The sequence below is a fragment of the Orcinus orca genome, chromosome 11 (genome assembly GCF_937001465.1).
Source record: "Orcinus orca chromosome 11, mOrcOrc1.1, whole genome shotgun sequence".
Lineage (NCBI taxonomy): Eukaryota > Metazoa > Chordata > Mammalia > Artiodactyla > Delphinidae > Orcinus > Orcinus orca.
In genome coordinates, this window is record NC_064569.1 from 8,034,075 (window position 1) to 8,054,230 (window position 20,156).

General features: G+C 35.8%; 1 protein-coding gene and 1 long non-coding RNA gene across 8 annotated transcripts in view; one reads left to right on the forward strand and one right to left on the reverse strand.

Moving 5' to 3' along the window:
* LOC117197140 (uncharacterized) overlaps positions 1 to 20,156 on the forward strand; it is a 169,328-nt gene that overhangs the window by 147,493 nt on the left and 1,679 nt on the right. For 5 of the 6 annotated variants that reach the window (XR_007470334.1, XR_007470335.1, XR_007470329.1 and 2 more), the window contains one exon: positions 1 to 6,684. This is a non-coding gene — a long non-coding RNA (uncharacterized LOC117197140). Of the gene's footprint in view, positions 6,685 to 20,156 lie in introns of those variants that run through there. The other variant, XR_007470332.1, reaches the window with a different exon arrangement.
* Positions 1 to 20,156, reverse strand: part of LOC101277782 (pregnancy zone protein-like) — a 41,309-nt gene that overhangs the window by 17,839 nt on the left and 3,314 nt on the right. For both annotated transcript variants that reach the window (XM_033408136.2, XM_033408137.2), the window contains exons 4-16: positions 20,013 to 20,065; positions 19,425 to 19,445; positions 18,796 to 18,964; positions 17,429 to 17,513; positions 15,195 to 15,318; positions 13,441 to 13,555; positions 11,705 to 11,814; positions 10,167 to 10,328; positions 9,357 to 9,584; positions 8,012 to 8,075; positions 5,425 to 5,567; positions 2,496 to 2,645; positions 14 to 178 (exon numbers count right to left, since the gene is read on the reverse strand). In XM_033408136.2, coding sequence (XP_033264027.1) covers positions 14 to 178; positions 2,496 to 2,645; positions 5,425 to 5,567; positions 8,012 to 8,075; positions 9,357 to 9,584; positions 10,167 to 10,328; positions 11,705 to 11,814; positions 13,441 to 13,555; positions 15,195 to 15,318; positions 17,429 to 17,513; positions 18,796 to 18,964; positions 19,425 to 19,445; positions 20,013 to 20,065 — 1,589 coding nt within the window. The remainder of the gene's footprint in view (positions 1 to 13; positions 179 to 2,495; positions 2,646 to 5,424; positions 5,568 to 8,011; positions 8,076 to 9,356; positions 9,585 to 10,166; positions 10,329 to 11,704; positions 11,815 to 13,440; positions 13,556 to 15,194; positions 15,319 to 17,428; positions 17,514 to 18,795; positions 18,965 to 19,424; positions 19,446 to 20,012; positions 20,066 to 20,156) is intronic.

A 20,156-nucleotide genomic window follows, 5' to 3' on the forward strand; every position in this document is an offset into this window, starting at 1 on the left:
GAAGAAGAATTACCTCAAAGATACTGTAAACATCATCATCACTCAGGACCTGCTTTGGTGTGTAAATGATTCCATTGTGAGTTATATCTTCTGCATTGATGCATTCTTCCCCATCTTCATTCATGGGACCTCCATATCTAACACTAAGGACGCTCTTTACTGGTAGCAAATCATAGACCTGCAAAATAGACAGAACAAAGGAAAAACTCTTATTTATTTTATTTTATTTTATTTTGAGTGTGATAATGTTCAATCTGGAGTTTAAGAGATCACGGTGCTTATTTAACACTCCCATACCAACATTATAAAAAGTGACACAGAAATCATGGGGAGATATTAAGGGTTATGGATCCTAATGCTCTTCTTGTACAAAAGAAATTAATACATAAGATATCAAATTAATTGATCAAAGACTCACAGCGCATTTTGGCTGAGTAAGTATAAAACTCAAGTCTCTTTGTCTCCCAGCCCAAACGCCTACTTTTAAAAGAAAGCAAAAATGTGGACAGTACAGAGAAACATCATGAAAGAATAAAAGTCATTCACACCCATCACCCAGTAACAACCTCTGTAAATACTTAATTCATTCCCTTTTCCCATTTTATATGATTAAGTTCTTACCAAGTTTTTTTTTTTAAGTCTACTATTTTAAGACCAATTTTAACTTGGAAAAAAACTAGGTACAGGGGTAACCTAGAAATAAATCCATTCCAGTTCAGTTTTCACCCAGAGCCTAGCATAAGGCTACCTGCTCAGTCATATAGTGTTCATTAAACACACAGTGACTCCATGCGGACCTGCTGTCATCTCTTATCTAAGCTACTACAATAGCCTCCTAACTGTTTTCATTCTTGCTCCCATACTCTGAGTGGCAAACAAGATCTTCTTACCAAATAAATCTAAATCACTAAATCACTCTCCTGCTTAAAACTCCTCAGTGATTTACCACTACATTTGCTGTCAACTCCTAACTCCACTGCAAGCTCACAGTACTTGTCATGATCTTCTTTACTTTCCATCCCACCTACCACCTCTACCATCCTCTTCTCTCACCATTACGTATAAGGTCATTACCTTTTCCTCTTTGAACACTGCAGATTTATTCTGACCGCAAGACCTACAGGCACTCTGCTTTCATTCTTTGTAATGCCTGCCCCTACCCCCCATTATCTGACAATCTAAGAAGACACCACTAATGACTATATCAAAAATTGTTCAACTCTTTTCTTTAGCTCAACATCCTGTTTATTCCTTAAATGATACTTATCAAAAACTAGAACTATTATATGTTTATATGTTTTTGTTGCTTGCTTGTTTAGTAACTCACAAGACTATACGTCTAAAATGGTCAAAGACCACATCTGATTGTTCACCATAAAAACTCCTATTCCTGGAGCAGTATCCATCCCGTAATCCAGACGCAGGGGATATTCGTTAAATAAATAAATGGACAATGAAGATTGTAAACTATTGGGCCCTTTTGGAAGTTCTTCATTATAAGAAACATCTTTAAAAGACAAGTTTGGTTGGAAACTCTCTTTCTTCCGTACTTAAAACCAATGAGTAAGTGCCTGTTTTTTTAGAGAAGACTTAAAAACCTGGCATTTCACATACTATCTTGGATTGTGGTGTGTTAGACATGGCATTGAATAAAATTTGGTTCAAATCCCACCTTTCAAATATAATTTGGGGGCTTCCCTGGTGGCGCAGTGGTTGAGAGTGCGCCTGCCGATGCAGGGGACACGGGTTTGTGCCCTGGTCCGGGAAGATCCCACATGCCGCGGTGCGGCTGGGCCCGTGAGTCATGGCCGCTGAGCATGCGCGTCCGGAGCCTGTGCTCCGCGGCGGGAGAGGCCACAGCAGTGAGAGGCCCGTGTACCGTAAAAAAAAAAAAAAAAAAAAAAAAAAAAATATATATATATATATATATATATATATATAGTTTTGGCATGTTCTTTCTATAGTTGCTTAATTTATGCTGGCTGTGTTTTCTTCATTCATAAAATTAAGGTAATAATATCCACGTTAAGGAATTATTATTCATTTATTCGTTCATTAAAAATGTGTTGAGGGACTTCCCTGGTGGTCCAGTGGTTAGGACTCCACACTCTCACTACCGAGTGCGTGGGTTCAATCCCTGGTCAGGGAACTAGGATCCCGCAAGCCATGCAGTGTGGCCCTCCCCCACTGCCAAAAAACAAAAAAAAGAAATGTCTTTTACATGTAAGGACTGTGCTAGGCACAGGGAATGTAGTAGTGAACGAGACTGCTCACTCTTTGATATGTTATAGCAGAGAATGAAGTAAGATGATCTGTGTGAAGCACCCTGTGCAATGTCTTTTTTGGAACTGAATTGAATCCAAATTCATATGTGACTTACTACACTATGCCTGACACTGTGAAGAACTTGTCCTTTGCAGTTATAACTTCCAGCTTCCAAAAATGGTCATATCATGTGTGCATTTTCTGATATGCAAGACTGAAATGGGACTCACTGACTGAGGTGAGACCTCAGCTTCAGGCTTCATTAGCAGGACACTCTGGTCCACTGCACGGAGGGCACAGAGGGAGTAAGCAGCGGCTGTGACCTTCAGGTTGATATCTGAGGCTGGCAGTCCCCGGGCTGAAGAGAAGTTCAAATTTACCTGTAAAGAGGATATGATTATAGCCACACATTTTCTAATTGTTACAATCTTAAAACTCTCTCCTACCCCAGGGTAGGACTAGTCCTTTCCACACTTCCTTTCTCTTCATCCATGTTAGAGAAGGGTTAAGAGGTGAATCTGCCTGACGACTACCAGTTAACCATCTCTGGAATAAACTGGAAATGTGGTTCGATTAACTCAGGTTTCCCACTCTCTTTATAACCAGTGAAATATAAATTGATGTTGATCACAGTAAAAGAGAATCTTGAGTGGGAATTGGAATGCACACGCTAACAAAGATACATACCTATCTCCATGCAGTGTTTTTGTGATGAATGTGTGCAGTTTGCACGGGGCTGTGAAAAATCCTATTCCACCTCTAAGACCAGCCAACGAAGTCTCCTTCAGTTGGCCCTCTTAATCACCTGGCATTCTATAGCTGTGTAGTACTGTTTATCAGGATCAGGAATTTACTCATTAATTTAAAAAACTAAACATCTAATATGCATCCTAAGAGTTAATTCATTGACAATATTCAAAGGACTGTGAATAAAGAATGAGAACTACAAAATAATGAAAAATGTGCGTAATTTTTTTCAGAGTTTTGACTGGTTTGGCCAGTAGAAATTCATCGGTAAGTGAATCTATTGGTTCCTTATGTTTATGTTAGAATTTTTTGAGTAGAATCTTGAGTAAATTATAAAATAATTTGGAATTTAGTTACTGCAGTAGCATCCATTAAGCTTCCAGGTTCTTGAACTGAAAGCTGATTTGGACTGCAATGAAATAGTACATTCCGTTAAATAATATTTGACTTGGATTGCTGGATTTAACTATGATAATCTGCTATGTGGTCTACTGAATTAATGTAACACTTTGGATTCATGTATATCATAAGACATATATGAAAAAAATTAATTGATTTATCCTCAAGGTGCAGTAGTATTCATCTCTATAGTTCAATATATTATGAAAACACCGCTTTTGGAGAATTCTATTTTAAATATGTTTGTTTTTATTTTTAGAAAATTTAAGTTCATTAAAATATGTTTGTGAATGTCCATACCAAATGAACAAGTGAGTTATTTGAGATTATAATCACTGAAAATACTCCTAACCAAGAAATGGATATGCTTGAAAATGTAACATGTTCTACTGATATGAGAACCAGAAAAGAACTTTAAGGCATATTTTGAGAGCCTGTACCTATCCATATTAATCAATGTTATCCTTAATGAATAATTATTTCCAGTTAGGAACAACAATTTAAACTGTTACATAGTATTTAATCTGTATAATAAACCTGTCATTATTAAAATAAGAAAGTGGTATATGGATGGTGAATAGAAAACAGGTTTCCTCTTTCCAACAAAGATCAAAAAATTATTTAAAGTATATTGGTTTAAAGAAACACAGGTCTCAGACAGACCTGGATCTTGCCTCACATTCTCAACCCACTTCTTACTCTGCTCATCATCCTGTCAGGATGTCTCACTTCTAGGGTCCTTAATTGTTAACTTTAGTAACTCTCTAACTTTTAAACACACAGTCAACTTTCTTCTGAATACTGCGAAAATCTTCATCTATATTTATCATAGCTTATCTCCATCTCTGATCAATGATAAGTGAAAAGATATTTGATGTGAAGTGATTGAATATAATGTCCATGGACTTTTGATTCTATGTGGAAGTTTTATGATATGACACAGAAGCTGTCATATGTTTTTGCACCAGAGTGAAGCCACTACTGGGATGAGTAAAGTGTGCTGAAAGCTGTAGCATAAGATGGGCATTCCAAGGTTTAACAAAAAACTAACTACCCATGATTAGCAATAAAGACATTGAAGCTTGAAGCAAAAGTCTCTTCTAGGTTTATATGAAACACACAGAACATCCAAACAGAACACAAATGATGCTATTGGACATCTGTCCAGGTTTAATAGCATTCTTTAGTAAGATGGAGTTGAAAATTTATTCAGAATCCACTGTGTATTTTCTTAGATCATTGTATGTTACAAAGGACAATCTAAATGTAATTCTCATTGCAGAAATGTTCACTTCCTGTAAATGCATATTGTTTTAATCTTCATAAAACTCATGTCAGAGTCCTTGTAGGTATATTTTAAAAAATATATCTGAAGTCTGTGGATCCTAGTTGATTGTTAATGTTAAGATTACCCAGAAAATTCTGTTCGGATAAAGCTTATTAATATCTCAGTAGGCTTCTCATTACAGCTATGCATTCTTTGGAAATATAAGAAGATCCCATATGCAACTTAGATTTTTATGCTATAGTCATTATTAGAGTGCCCAGGCTATGTTTCTCAAAATGGGATACACACATATACCCCTGTTCTGTTTCAAATTCAAAGTGAATTTAACTCACAATAAATTACTGATTTCTGCAGTAGTACATGGAGGCGTGTCAGGGGGATATGAGAGAATAAAACTGACATCACTGTGAAGCATCATTTTTAATTGAAAATTTGGGGAACAAACATTTCAAAATTAAAACTATTAAAGGTTAATTGTAGAATATATTTTGAATTCCACATGAATTTTCAGATAAAGCAAGAGAAAAAATTGTGCTAATGGCCACCTGCTTTGAACTACTCCTCTAGACCTCCCAGGGCTTAGCGTCAATCTTTCCTTTAGAGGTCCTTTGGCAGAAAGTTTTAGGAGCACTACATGGCAGTTTTTAAATGTACATAAGGTCCTTATTTTCCATACTTCAAAAGGGGAGATGAAGAAAAGGACTGGACTTAAACAAAACACCCACCTTATTGGGAAAACAGTTTTCAATCTCGAGTTTCTCAGTATCTGCAATAACTTCTCCATTAGGTAAAATAGTATAAATAAGCAACTGGGCTGTAGGAGCAATGTCTGATTCCACTTGAAAGGAGAAGGAAAATACCCCTTTCACTGGAGAGTAAAGAAAGTTCAAGATCATAGATTAGGAAGAGGGAAGAGTTTCAATTTTATAAAGAAGAGGTTCTCAAATTATTTAACTTATTTACATTTGGAGCATATTGAAGTAAGACTTGCATTTATACCATTTTGTGTGCATTAGTATTCAATAAATATATGCTGAACTAATGACATTTTCCCTTAAAGATGTAGGTTAAATTGTTCATTTCCTCTGCGGAAGTAGAAAAGAACATTTAGTGAATGTCTCTATTTTTAAATTTAAAAAAAGACGTTAAAAATTCAAGAGAGAAGAACTTTTAGACACCTTTAATGATCTCTATCTATGATCCAGTCAGCACAGTTCTTGTCATATGCATGAGGCCAAGTCAAAGAATGCAGCATAGTCTCTACCTTCAGGCCATTTAAAACACAGCCGAGATACAGGTACAAATAATCACATACAAAACAGTATGCCTCCGATTTTTATAAAAGAATTCAATGCATTTATCTTAGTGGTTACTTTCTGTGTGAATTACATAGTGTTTAATTCATGTATCTGCTTAATCTTCTCAAAAATGTTCTGTTTTATCTTTGTAGCATAAATTTCTTTAAAAACTATAGCCTTCCTGTATCTATAGAAGATCTGAGGGCAGCTTGTGGTGAAAATACACAAAAACAGCAGGGTCAAAATAAATTTGAAACAATGATACTGAAACCATATGAAATCGGACTTCTCAAGCAGGGTTAAACAGAGGCAGGAATAAATTTTATTAAGAAGCTATAACAGGGCTTCCCTGGTGGCTCAGTGGTTAAGAATCCACCTGCCAATTCAGGGAACATGGGTTCGAGCCCTGATCTCGGAAGATCCCACATGCCGCAGAGCAACTAAGCCTGTGCGCCACCACTACTGAGCCTGCGCTCTAGAGCCCATGAGGCACAACTACTGAAGCCCGCGCGCCTAGAGCCCGTGCTCCACAGTAAGAGAAGCCACCGCAATGAGCAGCCCGCACACCGCAATGAAGAGTAGCCCCCGCTCACCGCAACTAGAGAAAGACCATGCGCAGCAATGAAGAACCAATGCAGCCAAAAATAAATAAATAAATAAAAATAAAGTTCCCTTTAAAAAAAAAAAAGCTATAACAGATGGTTAAACACTAGAGTGCTTAAATTTAACACTGAGTTTCCCAGAAATCAAAGACAAATGGAAAAGCAACCATTTACATAGTCATCATCAAATAAAATGAAGTGTATTTTTTCTTAGAGAGACACTTCCTTCTCCCCATTTCACCTCTCAAGATACTCAGTATACTATATAGAATTTAAACTCTATTACAGGAACTGATTTTGAAGAAATTGCCTTAGGAGGCAGTTTGATTTTTGATATGCTATTAGGAACAATCTTACCTGCTCTAGAAAAACCAATATAATGATCAATCCCATAAAAATCAATGATTAAATGGAGAATTAGAGGGACTGTCCATATTTGAGTGCCTGAATTCAATTTTTTTAAGCAATAAAAAAAACTTTTAGCAAGAGAGATTTTACAATACATATTCTTTATTTTTTCTTGGAAGTATTGACTCACCTTGGGTGAATGGGCTTTTTGATCTTTCTAAATATGCTTTGTTAATAAATATTGCTTTAGTAAAATGATAGCCTATAACTATTCAAATGAACAGAAAAAAGGAAGCTACTTATGAGATTTAGCCTGGGGACATGTAACAAATAAAGAGACTAAATGTACTTATCTTTTCATAATAGATTATTTCTTGAAAAGTTAGTTATTCTTCCTGGGATAACAGATATCAATGGATATTTATGATTCAAGAAAATCTAGAAGGAGAGTATGATCTAAAAGAGAGAGGCAGGAGTATAAGAGAGATTTGAAGATGGTGTGTTGTTGGCATTGAAGATGGAAGAAGAGGCCATAAACCAAGGAATGCAGGAGGTCTTTGGAAGATGGAAAAGGTGAGGAAACAAGTAACCTCCTAGAGTTCCGGAAGGAATGTAGTTCTGCTCACAACTTGATGTTAGCCTGTAAGACTTCTGATCTACAGAATTATAAGATGATAAATTTGTGTGGTTTTTAGCCAGAGAGCTTCCTACAGAAGCAATAGGAAACTAACACAAAAACATACAGAGTAAAATTTTTCTTTGGAGATTTTCTGCATTTTTCTATTATTTTCTGCATTTAAAAAATTTAATAAAATGAATATATTTTACTTTAGAAATAAAATTTACAATATAGAAATGCTATAAAAAAGTTCTAAATGGACTAAAATGAACCTAGTATCCTTCTTTTATCAGCTTCCTCAACTTTGGTTGATGGAAGAAAGCTGGTGACCATTTCCTCCAATGTAAGAAATAGCTTCATCTTGCTAAAACGTTTAGGATTTGACAATTTGAGAGAAAAAATAGGAAATTAGGAAAAAAAAATAGGAAATCCTGGAAGTACTTACTCTCTCCTTGTTTAATGGACAACACATGGGCTCCTGACTGAGCGATGCTTCCTCTTGCTTTGATCTGAAGGCAGAGGGAAATACATGTATTATCATTTTAAAGGGTACTTATTAAACTTACTTAAACATATGTATAATACACAAATAAATAATAACTCACTACTTCAACCCAGAAGTTGTTTTTGTTCACTAAATTTCTCTTTCAATATTTTCCTATACATAGAGTTTAAATAATAAATTTTACTTCAAACAACATACTTTAAATAAGAAACATAAAATTTTACAATGCTTTAGAATTTTACTTAATGTTACTACTTATCTTGAATATTAATATTTTAAATTTACATATTCTTTCAACAAATATTTTAAGCATCTATTATGTGCAAAGCAATATATAGTGAAGGCAGGTATAAAATATATGTAAGTATTCTCTATTGTTGCCTCTATTTAAAAAAAAAAAAACTATGTGCCAGGTACTGAACTAAATAATTTAGTTTTAAGATTTTTATTTAGTTTTGACTATAACTCTATGAAGTAAGTATAAATACTATCTTCAGTATTCAGATGAGATGATTGACATTTCTCTTTACAAATGAGATTAAGTAAATTACCTGAGGTCCCATAACTAGGAAGCAATAAAGCTAAGATTCTAACTTACTGTCAATTTTTTCACTTTTTTATAGAATTAAAAAAATACTATTTATAGTTAATGTTCCTACACAGAATTTCCTACACATAAGTTTTTCTTCTTAAAAAGACTTACTTGGATAACTACCAGCTTTGAATATTTTAAATTTTTGTAGATCAGTAGGTATACTGACCTGAAAAGGATCATATCAATTTATAATATGCCTGTCAATGTACTTTTCCCTGCAGTTACACCAGTTCTTGAACTTTGTAAATTATTTAGAACCTTTATAGGAATAAAATACTACTGCTTTATTCTTTTAATTTTCACTTCTCCAATTAATGTTAAATTGACATTTTTCCAGAAGATTGTTTATAATTTTTATTTCCTATTGGCTAAGTTCTTGATTTTTATCCTTCGCTTATTTATCTACTGGGTTCTAGGAAAAACAATCTTTTTTGTCTAACAAGGCATTTGTCTTAAGCTCTTTCCTCTTCCATTCAATAATTTTCCATTGGAACTCAGAAAAAAAAAGTTTTTAAAAGTTTCAGTGGAGACCAGAATATAAATGAAAAATTAAAGCATTAATTTGTTAGGAAACAACTTCTCTTCACTCATAAAAACATTATATTGATATAAAGAGCATTACTTAGATAGGAACTCTATCTTTTTAGGGTCTACATAATTAGGAAGCGCTACACTGGCCTTTATTCTTACCAAATAATAGAAGGTTAATTCTTTTTCATCATTCAGAATCTGTCCATTCAGGATGTAGTGTGCCCGAATCTCCTGGGTTTGCCCACAGGCAATGGTACCAGCCACAGGTTCAAGGTGAACATAACTCTTGCTTGGGGAAAAAATATGCTTTACAGTGTGCTGTGCTGGTGTGTGAAATTCTTCAAGCCACCAGTTATCAAAACAGAGTTTATTTTGCTTGTAAGTGACCTAATGGATAGAATAAAGGTCTTAAGTAGGTTATTTGTTATTAACATATATTATGTATATATTGGTCACTCTGTCATTTACTGAAGATTTTATTAAGAATCATGCTTACTTGGTTTCATTATAGGCTGCCTTCCCAAATAAAGCATAATCTCTAAAAACTTTCCCTTAAATTTATTTAAGTTTACACCATACTGATTTAGTAGGTATTATTCACTCATAATCAAAATCAATTACTTTTTCTTCATACCCTTAACACAAAACAAAAATAGTGGTATAACAAGGAAACAAGGCAAAATCTAATTTGTAATAAAATTGTTGAATTTTCAAGAGACTATCAAGATGTTCTAATATTTAAATGTCTCCTGAAACTAGATCATGCTGTAAAGAGTCTATCTAAAGTAAAAGTTTCTGACAGAGAATTTTTCATTTCTTATTGTTTAGTTCTCCACATTGCTTAATTTCTGCTTTAGTCTTGTCACCTTTTCTTTTCTCTCTGGAGTTCACCTGCTTCCCATGTACCCTTAAATTCTGTGGCCCCAGTGATCTGTGTCTTTTTAGTCCCAGATGCCCCTTCCCACTTACCAAAACTGAAATGAAAGAAGATGTGAAATTACTGGTATCAATGGAAATGTTCACCAAACCATGCTCATTCGTAGTAAAGCTGGCATGGTATGCAAGTACATCCACGTTGACAACTACAGTTTTATTGGGGATTGGCTGATCCTTCTCATCAACTAGAAGAACCTAGAAATAGGAAAGTGATAGCTGGTTCCGGGTGTTATATAGCAATAACATTTTCTACTCTGTCGTATTCGCCTCTTGACGCCTTGGCCACTGTCACTTAACGAAGATCTTAGAATATGAAAATAAGATTTGTTTTCTGGGCTCTAAAATATTTTTCTTTTTGACATTTATATTTAGATAACTTATGAGCATTCAACTGAGAACAGCCAATAGTGGACTCATGATGTTACCTTCCCAAATTTTCTTCATCTCTGGTGTTCTCTATCTCAGTATATAGGGCTTCTATCCATCTGGTAATTTATGCAGGAATATGTAGGGCCTTATTTTTTTGGTCATGTTCTCTCTTTCACTGCCTATATATAACAGTGCCTATATCTAACCCATTGCCAAATGCTAACCCTTCCCCTGCTAAACATCTTTTATTCCTATTTACTTCTCTCCAAATCTACTGCTTCCATTCCAGTTAAAACCACAATATTTTTTCCCATCCGGTTTCCTATATCGTTCTATTTAAGTTTATGCAGTCCCCCCTCTGCTGCTCTGTCCTTGCTTCAAACCATTCTCTATACAGTTTAAACTACACTGCTCATGTCATTCTCCCTAAAACTTTCAGTAACTTCTCAATCCAAAATTCTGAACATAACCTAAAACACAGTTGGTTCTTTGATCCTGAAAAAGCTGTTGTACACCTACAGCCTTGGCTGTTCTCTCATCTTTCTTAAATTTCTGGCCAAGTCATATTCATCCTCCAAGTCTTCAGTTTTCTCATGCTTTTCTCTTGACCTGAAATGGTCTTGCCCCATTATTAATTTCTTGCCAATTTGATACAAAATACTGGAATACCTTAAGACAATATCAAATTCGTATACATCAATAAAATGAGGAAATTGCCTGTAAACTGTCAATTCAAAGATTAGTTACTACAAAATAAAATGTAAAATGCCTAGAAATCTTACATTTCCTTGATAGTTTACTAAATTGGATATCAGTCTTATAATTTAGCAATATTATTATGAATATTGAGCCTTGAAACTAAAAAAATTTAAAAACTAACAATAATAAAAACACTAAATGAAAATATCTTATTCTTTCTATAGAAAATTATATTATAAAATCAGTTTATAAAGAGGCAATCAAATCCAATGCAGCCAAACTATACAGGAAAAGTGTATTATAAAGGTGTGTTAGGAAGTTAATTAGTAAGAATATGCTTTTTTGGGGGGATTCTGTGACAATATTTGCCTTTCAAATTTGTTATATTCTTACTCTAAATAAATATTCATTTTTATAATAAATTTTGATTTTGTGATATAAAAATTTGTTTTCTTAAAAGCCACATCCCCCCAATTATGATTATATTGAAAAGATTACTTTACCTGCCCAAAGAAAGGGAGCCCACGTCTGTAATGTGAATCCACTTTAGTAAATTTCAGTTTGCTTAAGGTGTTTGTGATTTTACATGATCCATGTCCAGTTAATTCCAACCCTGAAAAATAATTCAGTGAAGCTGAACTGTTCCATATATTCAGCTCACCTCATACTTCCATCCCATTTTCACTCCATTATAACAAAATACCATCCATATACTCTTTCCTTAGTCTTTCCAGAATTTCTCATGCTTAGAAAATCATTGTTATCCATACTTCCTCAATTCTCTGTTTTCACAAATATTCTGCTTGTTCCACACATGTTCTTGAGAAGTTGTTCACCTCATCTCCTCTGGGATCTTGCTGTATCTTTGTGTCTATTTCACATCCACGTCTTCCCCCAACAACTTTCTGCATACATCTTGATTCTTCACATTGGCCTAAAAATATTCTTAAATTTCTATCACAAACTACTTCCCCAGCAAAAACATTCTTTTTACCACGTGGTGAAAAGTATAGCCAATACCCGGTGCTCTTCCATTCAGTGAAGTGTGATCTGTATTTTAACCCCATCATCTAAAGCACCGCTCTATCAAGTCTAAAAGATCCTTTATTTTCCCCCAATATGGTATTCTCATCTCAGACCTCATTAAAATGAACTCTCAGAATTACTTCATACATAAGTATCACTGAAACCCTACCAGTGGCATCTAAGAAATTGTCCTTATTTCCCCTAACCTTGTGACTTCTAGTTTTATTTTGCTGACTTATCTGATACTATTTCCTAACTGCAGTTGTTTCTGGTCTTGGGCCCCTCGTTTTCTGCCTCTAGCCTCAATTTAGCAATGCCAAGTGAGCTCACTTTCAGAACACTTGCATTTACTCTTAGGAGGATCTGGACACAATGAGAATGGTTTCAGATTTACATTTCTCGTTCTGATTTTGTTCTGGCTTCCTTTTGAAATTGTCAAAATGAATTTCATTTTGACATGAATGGAATGAATCAACTTCCATTTTGATATTCCAATCTGTGATGAATTATCTTTGACACATTCTCATCACCATAGCTCTTTCTCATCTTTTCCTTATCTTGGTTAATGACATTTCTCAATGGCCCCCAAGTTGTAGTCTTTGGGGTCACCTTTGAATAGTATTCTGATGTATCACATTGTAGCACATTTTTCATCTAGCCTGTCCTTCTCATGCCTACTGGAATTAACTTTTAAAAAAAAATCAATTTATTTAGGTCATTCTCCTTAAATATATTTGAAGATATCCAATGTTTTTCATAATAAAGTCTGATCTCTTTAGTACATGATTTATTTTTCTAAACACCTTAGCACCAGCCTACTTTTTTAAGATTCTTCTGGGACTGAACGCATTTGTTTTATGCCTATTACGCTTTCCTGGTCCATCACTATCTTTCAAAATACTATCCATTCTATTCAAATCTGCTCAAATGTTACTTTTCAAAGCCTTCTTCAGCTCTATATTAGAATTAACTCTCTCCATGCTCATTTGGCCCTTATTTTTTACATTTCCTGTGGAAATTTTATTACGGTTATATATAATACATGCATACATATATACATAGCCATATATATAATTTCTCTTTAGATTCCTAATTCCTTGAAGGCAGAGACCATGTCATTGTCATAGTCCCCAGAAACTATAAAGCATTTTACATGGAATGGAAGTTTGATAAATGTTTAATAAATTAATAACTATTTAAAAATAATACAAACCTGTTCCCTCCTCTCTGACCTTGGCTTCCACTAGTAATTTCATGTCATATCCTTTTTGTCTCAGATGAAATATTTTACTTTTTACTAGTTGTGTGAAACAGCCTTCCTCGTCTGCCTGAAGAGAAAGGAAGAGAATTCCTGGGTCCTCTGATTTGTGATTTAAAAAGTCAGTTACCAACCTATGAACATTTTGTGTTGGCCACAGAAGGAAATTTTACAAATGTTCTGACCATCTTTTGGGTGCTTATCTTTTCCCAAGCCTCCAAATGATACAAAATTTCTTCATTAATCATTGAGTTGATCATTGCCAACCTTTGCCTTCTCCCCTCTCTTCCAAAAGCCTATCCAATTTCTGTCATATTAAACTTCCTAGAGTTTCCCCAATGTGCCATGGTATTTTGTAATTCTATCTCTTTGTGTGTGTGTGTATGTTGTTCCTCAAATAACATTCTTTCTTCCATTCCCAGCTTGGCCAACAGTTACTGCTCTCCTAAACTCAGCTCAGACATAACATGTTCTAAGGAGCCTCTGTAATGACCTCCACCTAAATATCAACTAGGGACTGTATTTTCTTAACTGTGATATCTAGGTCATTAAAAAAAAAACATATATTCATTGACTAGATGAATCATTATAGCAATTAGATCTCTAAACTAAACGTCGGGTTTCCTATTATAATAAAGATTTGTTTTCATTTTTGTACTTATTTACATGAAAATATTTATTGCATAATTAAATTTAATCTTATTTAATGTACTTATATGCAGATATCATGACTCATTTGAAAATAGAAATTAATCCTAGTCTCCCTGATAATAATAAGGATTTTGGCAGCTAGATTTCTCTCATGTTTATCTTGCTTATCGATGTTTATCTTTTTTTTTTTTGGCGGTACGCGGGCCTCTCCCTGTTGTGGCCTCTCCCGTTGCGGAGCACAGGCTCTGGACGCGCAGGCTCAGTGGCATGTGGGTTCCTCCCGGACCGGGGCACGAACCCGTGTCCCCTGCATCGGCAGGCGGACTCTCAACCACTGTGCCACCAGGGAAGCTCTCGATGTTTATCTTGAACTTCATCATCATATTCACCACCCTAGCCTTTCATTTATTTGGTCTCTACAACTTTGATAACTTGCTTTTCCACACCCTTATAGTGTCTGCTCACGTTGCCACACCCTGGACTTTTATATACTCTTCCCCTGAAATCAGTATTCATACATTTCATTTGTTAATACGTGTCCTACTGCTGTTTCCCTTAGTTATTCTTGCTCCACTTTTTCTCTGATGTACTCGAGGCCTCCAGTTCATCATGCCTCTCAGTCCCCCTCTCCTCAACCTGAGGCTGGTTTCAGTCTCTGCTATGCAGGGTAGATTCCATAGGGTGTCATTTGATTCTCCCACTAGCCCAATTCTTAGTATCTGTCACATTCTTCTTCTATTATATTTGATAAAAGCCAACTTTGGAGACTTCCACATCCTTTTATGCCCATATACCTGGCATGTCAATTGCGGTCAGAAGGAAATTACAAAACTGGCCAAATAAATACCAGTATAAATCCATGAGCCCCACCCTCAAGTTGGTTCCGATCATTGCCAGGCAATCTTAAAATGTGTCCCTTACTCCACACTTCTCCTAGGCGACTATTTCAAACACTACTCTCATATTGTATTGTATTGTAGTGTATTCTCTATTCTATTATCAGCCACAAGAAAACAAGATCTGGTGTTCCTGTCCTGGGGAGAGTGATTTCCATATACCTGTTGACTAAATTCTTCACAGATACTTTGTGAATGTCTTCCATGGCAGGTAGAACTGTATCGTGAATATCTTCTGCACAGGTTAATTGTCACCAGACCACGGACAGGCTTTCCATATGTGTATCTATAACAGTAAAGAGTAATACAAAAAATACTTAACATAAATAACTCAGATGTTCTTCACAGGATTTGATCCATTCATATACCCATCTTACTCACTGACAGCAACTGTATTTCCTTCCAAAGCATTTGTACTTTAGAAGCACTTCTTCTGAAACTGTGTCTTAATTATCTACAACTCTAAGAGAAAATACTTACTGAATACTGAAATACTTTTTGAAACTCCTCCAAATGGAAAAGTAACAATGCAGTTTTTTCTCAGATCTTCCTTCCCTCTCAGCTGAAGTTTTACTTCAGCTGAGAGGGAAGGAAGATCTGAGAAAAAACTGCCTTATTTCCTTCTTTCTCTGCTGTCAGATTATCTAGGTTATGCTTCTACCTTTGCCAATACCTCCTAAGTTGTTTTAGGAAAAAAATTAGGGAAGCATACACAGTGTATTTCTAAGTCCTCCCTAACTCATGTATATTTTAAGAGGATAAATGAGGAATTAAATGGGAAAGCACTAGCTATAGAACAAAAACATTATAAGTGAACAGTATCATGATGACAGTCGGATTCTGCCAAATATGATGGAGAGATGTGATGTGGTATGGTCTGAATATTTATGTCCCCCCAAAATTCACTTGTTGAAATTCTAAACCCCCAAAGATGATAGTATTAGGAGGTGAGGCCTTTGGGAGGAGGGTGAAGTTCTCATGCATGTGTTAGTGCCTTTAAAAAAGAGGCTCCAGAGAGATCTCTTGTCCCTTCCTCTATGTAAGGACACAAGGAGAAGACACCAGTTATGAAACAGAAAGAGGACCTTCACCAGAACTTGACCATGTTGGCATCTTGATCTTGGATTTACCTGCCTCTAGAACTGTGAACAATAAATTTCTGTTGTTAATAAGCTCCCCAGTCTGTGGTATTTTGTTATGGCAGCCTGAACAGACTAAGACATGATGTGAAGCTGAACTTAGTCTATTGTTTCTTAAAGTATGCTTCATGGACCACCCACATTGACATTCCCTGAGATATGCAGTGATAGTCAGAGTCCCAAATCCTTCCTCAGATTTATGACTGGAATCTCTAGAGGTGGAGCTGAGGAATCTACATTTTAACTAAGAACATCCACAGATTCTGATGCAGACTTAGATTAGAGACTTATTGCCCAAATTGTGAAGCCCCAAGCTTCCTCTTTTTATAGTCTCCCACTCCAAAAAAAGTGCTGATAAAGTAATAAATTATTTACTAAATTTAATCACTTTGTCGAATCTTATCTTTAAATCTGAATCAAAAGCCTTTCCCTCTGATGGAAAAATTTATAGCATCAGAGCTGGTGAGAAGAATGAAAACATGTTTTACATGCTGTTTTTAGAAGCAAGAAGTACAATCAACCTCCTTGGTGCATGTAGGGGGTACTCTACTGCACTAAAAGGTAATCAGGGAAGAAATAAATGACATGTAGTTTTAATTCTACCTTATATATCCAGCCTTTAAGATAGAGGGTCTACTGAGCTTCTTTCTAGCTTTCCATAGTTTAAGAAATTGGGAACTATAAAAAAATGGAGATAATAGGACATGGAATAACATGGAATCTATGAGCATGGGCTCCAGAGTTGGATGACCCAGGTTCAATTTAAACCAGTGTCTGGGATATAGAAATATAGAAATGCTTCATGAAGCTAGATTTTTTTTTTTACTTTCAGAGGCAATATAGAATAGTGGTGAAGAGTTCAGGGTCTGGAGTGGACTGTTGGATTTAAATTCCAGTTTTCTGGAATTTACTGTCTGTAGGAACTTGAACAAGTTATTTTATCCTTTAAGTGTTGCAGTTTCCTCATTTGTAAAATGAGGATAATTATCCCCTTCTCATAGGATTAGTGTAAGAAAAAAAATGTAAATAAGTGCAAGGCACTTAAAACATTGCACATTTTAAGTGCTCAGTTAATAATTTTTATTATTAGCAGTAAAAGTGTTGTATGCCACCACCCCTGCTCCCTAGTCTGAGTTCAGACAAGTTGGGGAGAGAGTCATTCCTTCGCTAATTAAAATACTTCAAAGTCCAGTGATCATTATGGGCAATACAAATAAAGTAGGGAAAAAGAAATGAGGTGAAAAAAATGTAACTCACAGACTGCAGACGGATACCACAAATTCATCATCTAGAAAACCAATAGTCTTAGGCATTTTCACTTGGACTTCAAATTTGGGCAAAACTGTTATCAACAAAAGAGAAAAAAAATGGTGAGAGTGGGCAGGAGGTCCTGTAAGCATTAGTAATGATTCTGCTACAGAACCTTGTAACAAAGGGTCACATAAAGTGATTTCAATTACAATAAGGGGCAGCAGGGCCACTATTGGCAAAGGAGATGCCGTCATAACCATGGGCAGTTGGTACCATGTTAACTTGGTTAAGCTGGTATTATGGTTCCTAGAATCTCCTTCTCTGAATTTGTCCAAGATTTCAAAGGTGGGAGGAAAGTAGCATCATTAATCTCTGAAGATCCCCATGGTTAGACGCGGTTACAGGTACAGAGGGGCCAGCAGTTTCCAGTTTGTCCTTATTTTTTCCCTCTCTGTGTCCAGCTCTCTTCCTCCCAACTTCTAAACCCTGCTGACTCACAGAGACCCTAGGCCCACCATCAGCACCTGGTTATAGAAATACTGGAGTGGTAGGTAGGGAGAGGTAACAGTCTTCCATTGATTCTCCTGTCAGTTTCCCTTCGTGTTCCACTCTGGCATCTGAAGGTGCCCTTGTGAGTTCTGATCTGTCCATCCCCACCAATGCTTCAGGAGGACTGGTTAGTAATTTCCTCTGATCTACTATCTCCTCCTGTTGGACTCTGACTTTTCCAGCCTCTCTCACAGTTGTGTATAAGGCTTGTTATTTCTATAATGAATCCCTGTTCTATAATTCTCATGGCAGTTCTGGTGAGTTTTGAGAATCCTGTTTTTGTGATAGGTCTCCTTATCCATGGCATGATGTATTTAACTTAAGTTAGAAAATCCGCATAACTGATAACTAATAAGATGGTTTCAAGGTCTGATTACTATTATTAGAGTAGATTACATGTAGGTCACACAAAGCCAGGTTGTAATCCCAGGAAATACCTCCTGTTATAAGATATAGATCAAGAGATGCATGTAGATAACATAATGTATTGGTTAACAATTGATGTTTGAATAGGGTCAGATGGAACTATTAAAATTTCTCTTGCTTCTTGTTGGCTCTGTGATTTTGGTAAATTAGTAACTTTTCTAGTATTAATATGTTTGTTTGTAAACTGGAGAAGGTATAGGATCTGCTTCAGAGGGCTACTTTAAGGATTAAATGAGATAGTGCATGAAACGTGCTTAGCAAATATTTAAATAAATAAAAAGCCTTGCTGATTTTCAACTATTACATGCTAGATTTTTGCTTGTCACCTACATGTAAAAATGATCCAATCTTTCATTCTCTAATGTCATAAATATCTTGGACACATGCAGAATTCTTACCATATTCATTCACCTCGAAAGAGTGCTCTATTTTTTTCCCTGACTCCTTCTGCAGTATGACCTTGTAGGGACCCAGCGTGGGCTCCACAGAGAGTGGGAAAGAGAGCTGCTTGAGTCCCCAGTGCAAATTGACACTGTGCCATTGGAAAATCCGGTTCTTCTTGGGATTCTATAGGTAAAAACATCACAAGTTCATAGAAGCAACTGAAATATATAATTTTGAGTAGAGGAACAGCTTTTCAGGGAGAGTGACATTGGGAGGTGGACAATTAGCTGATTGGTAAATTGGCACCAGAGGTATTAGCAAAGGTTTCTAGGAATTCTAGACTGAGCAAAGGACATCTTTCCCAGCTATGAGATATGACAGCTGATAGCACCTCTTTTTGAGATTATGCATACCCATCTTGTTTAGAAATATTGGAAGAGCCACTAACTTGCATCATCTCAGGGAATTTTGTTCCTTCATTTACATCTTATCTACTCTCCCCAGGATTTAAGAGAGAGGGAAAACAAGTGTTTTATTTAGTTTTGGTGAACTGCCGGTGGGGAAGGTGGAGGTGGAGCGAGGCAAGTTAACACAACTGGCAGTGAGTCCTCATCCCAACCGAGATACACAATACATTACCTACCTCAATATAAACCACTGGGAACTGAAAAGAAAGAAAGAGTATGAGTGTGAGATAGAGTTTAGAAAGAGAACACCATGACATTAGCATTAATACAGTATCGGGACCAGAGGAAGTAAGCCTGTTCATTTCTTGTCCAAATGAGGAGATGTGGCTCCATTTCATTCACAATACTTTATATGTTTAGTTTGGGACATACGCCTCTTAAGAAGTCATGACTTCCCTTTAATGAAATAATGTACAATTGAGAAACCTACATTTAGGTAAAAAGGTCCTAATAATAGTTTATTTTGCAGACGATGTTTATCTCTGAGAAATTCTCCATTTCTCTAGGAGAGAAATGAAATGCACTTATTTTCTTCAGTTCAATGAAAATAATTGAGTCTTTAAGGGCATAATTTTAACTGAATATTTAATTTGTTTAAAAAATGTAGTTGATGAACTAATCTCCCTTATTCTCCAGCAGCGATACACTTTTGAGATCTTTCTGTGATAGATTTAAGAATCTCATATTGGTCTCGGTTCTCCGAAAGAATAGGTTTTACAATTTTGCCTGTTTCTGCCAATCTTACCCACTGTTGTGACACTCACCATTTCATTCAAAGGGTGAAAATTGACATCCACAGAGACAATGCGGAATCTCACTGAAACACAGAGATTTTTCTCATGAAACCCTCCAGTGGGAACTCAGGGTGGTAAGACAGATAACAACGTGCAAGGATTTCCATAAGTTAA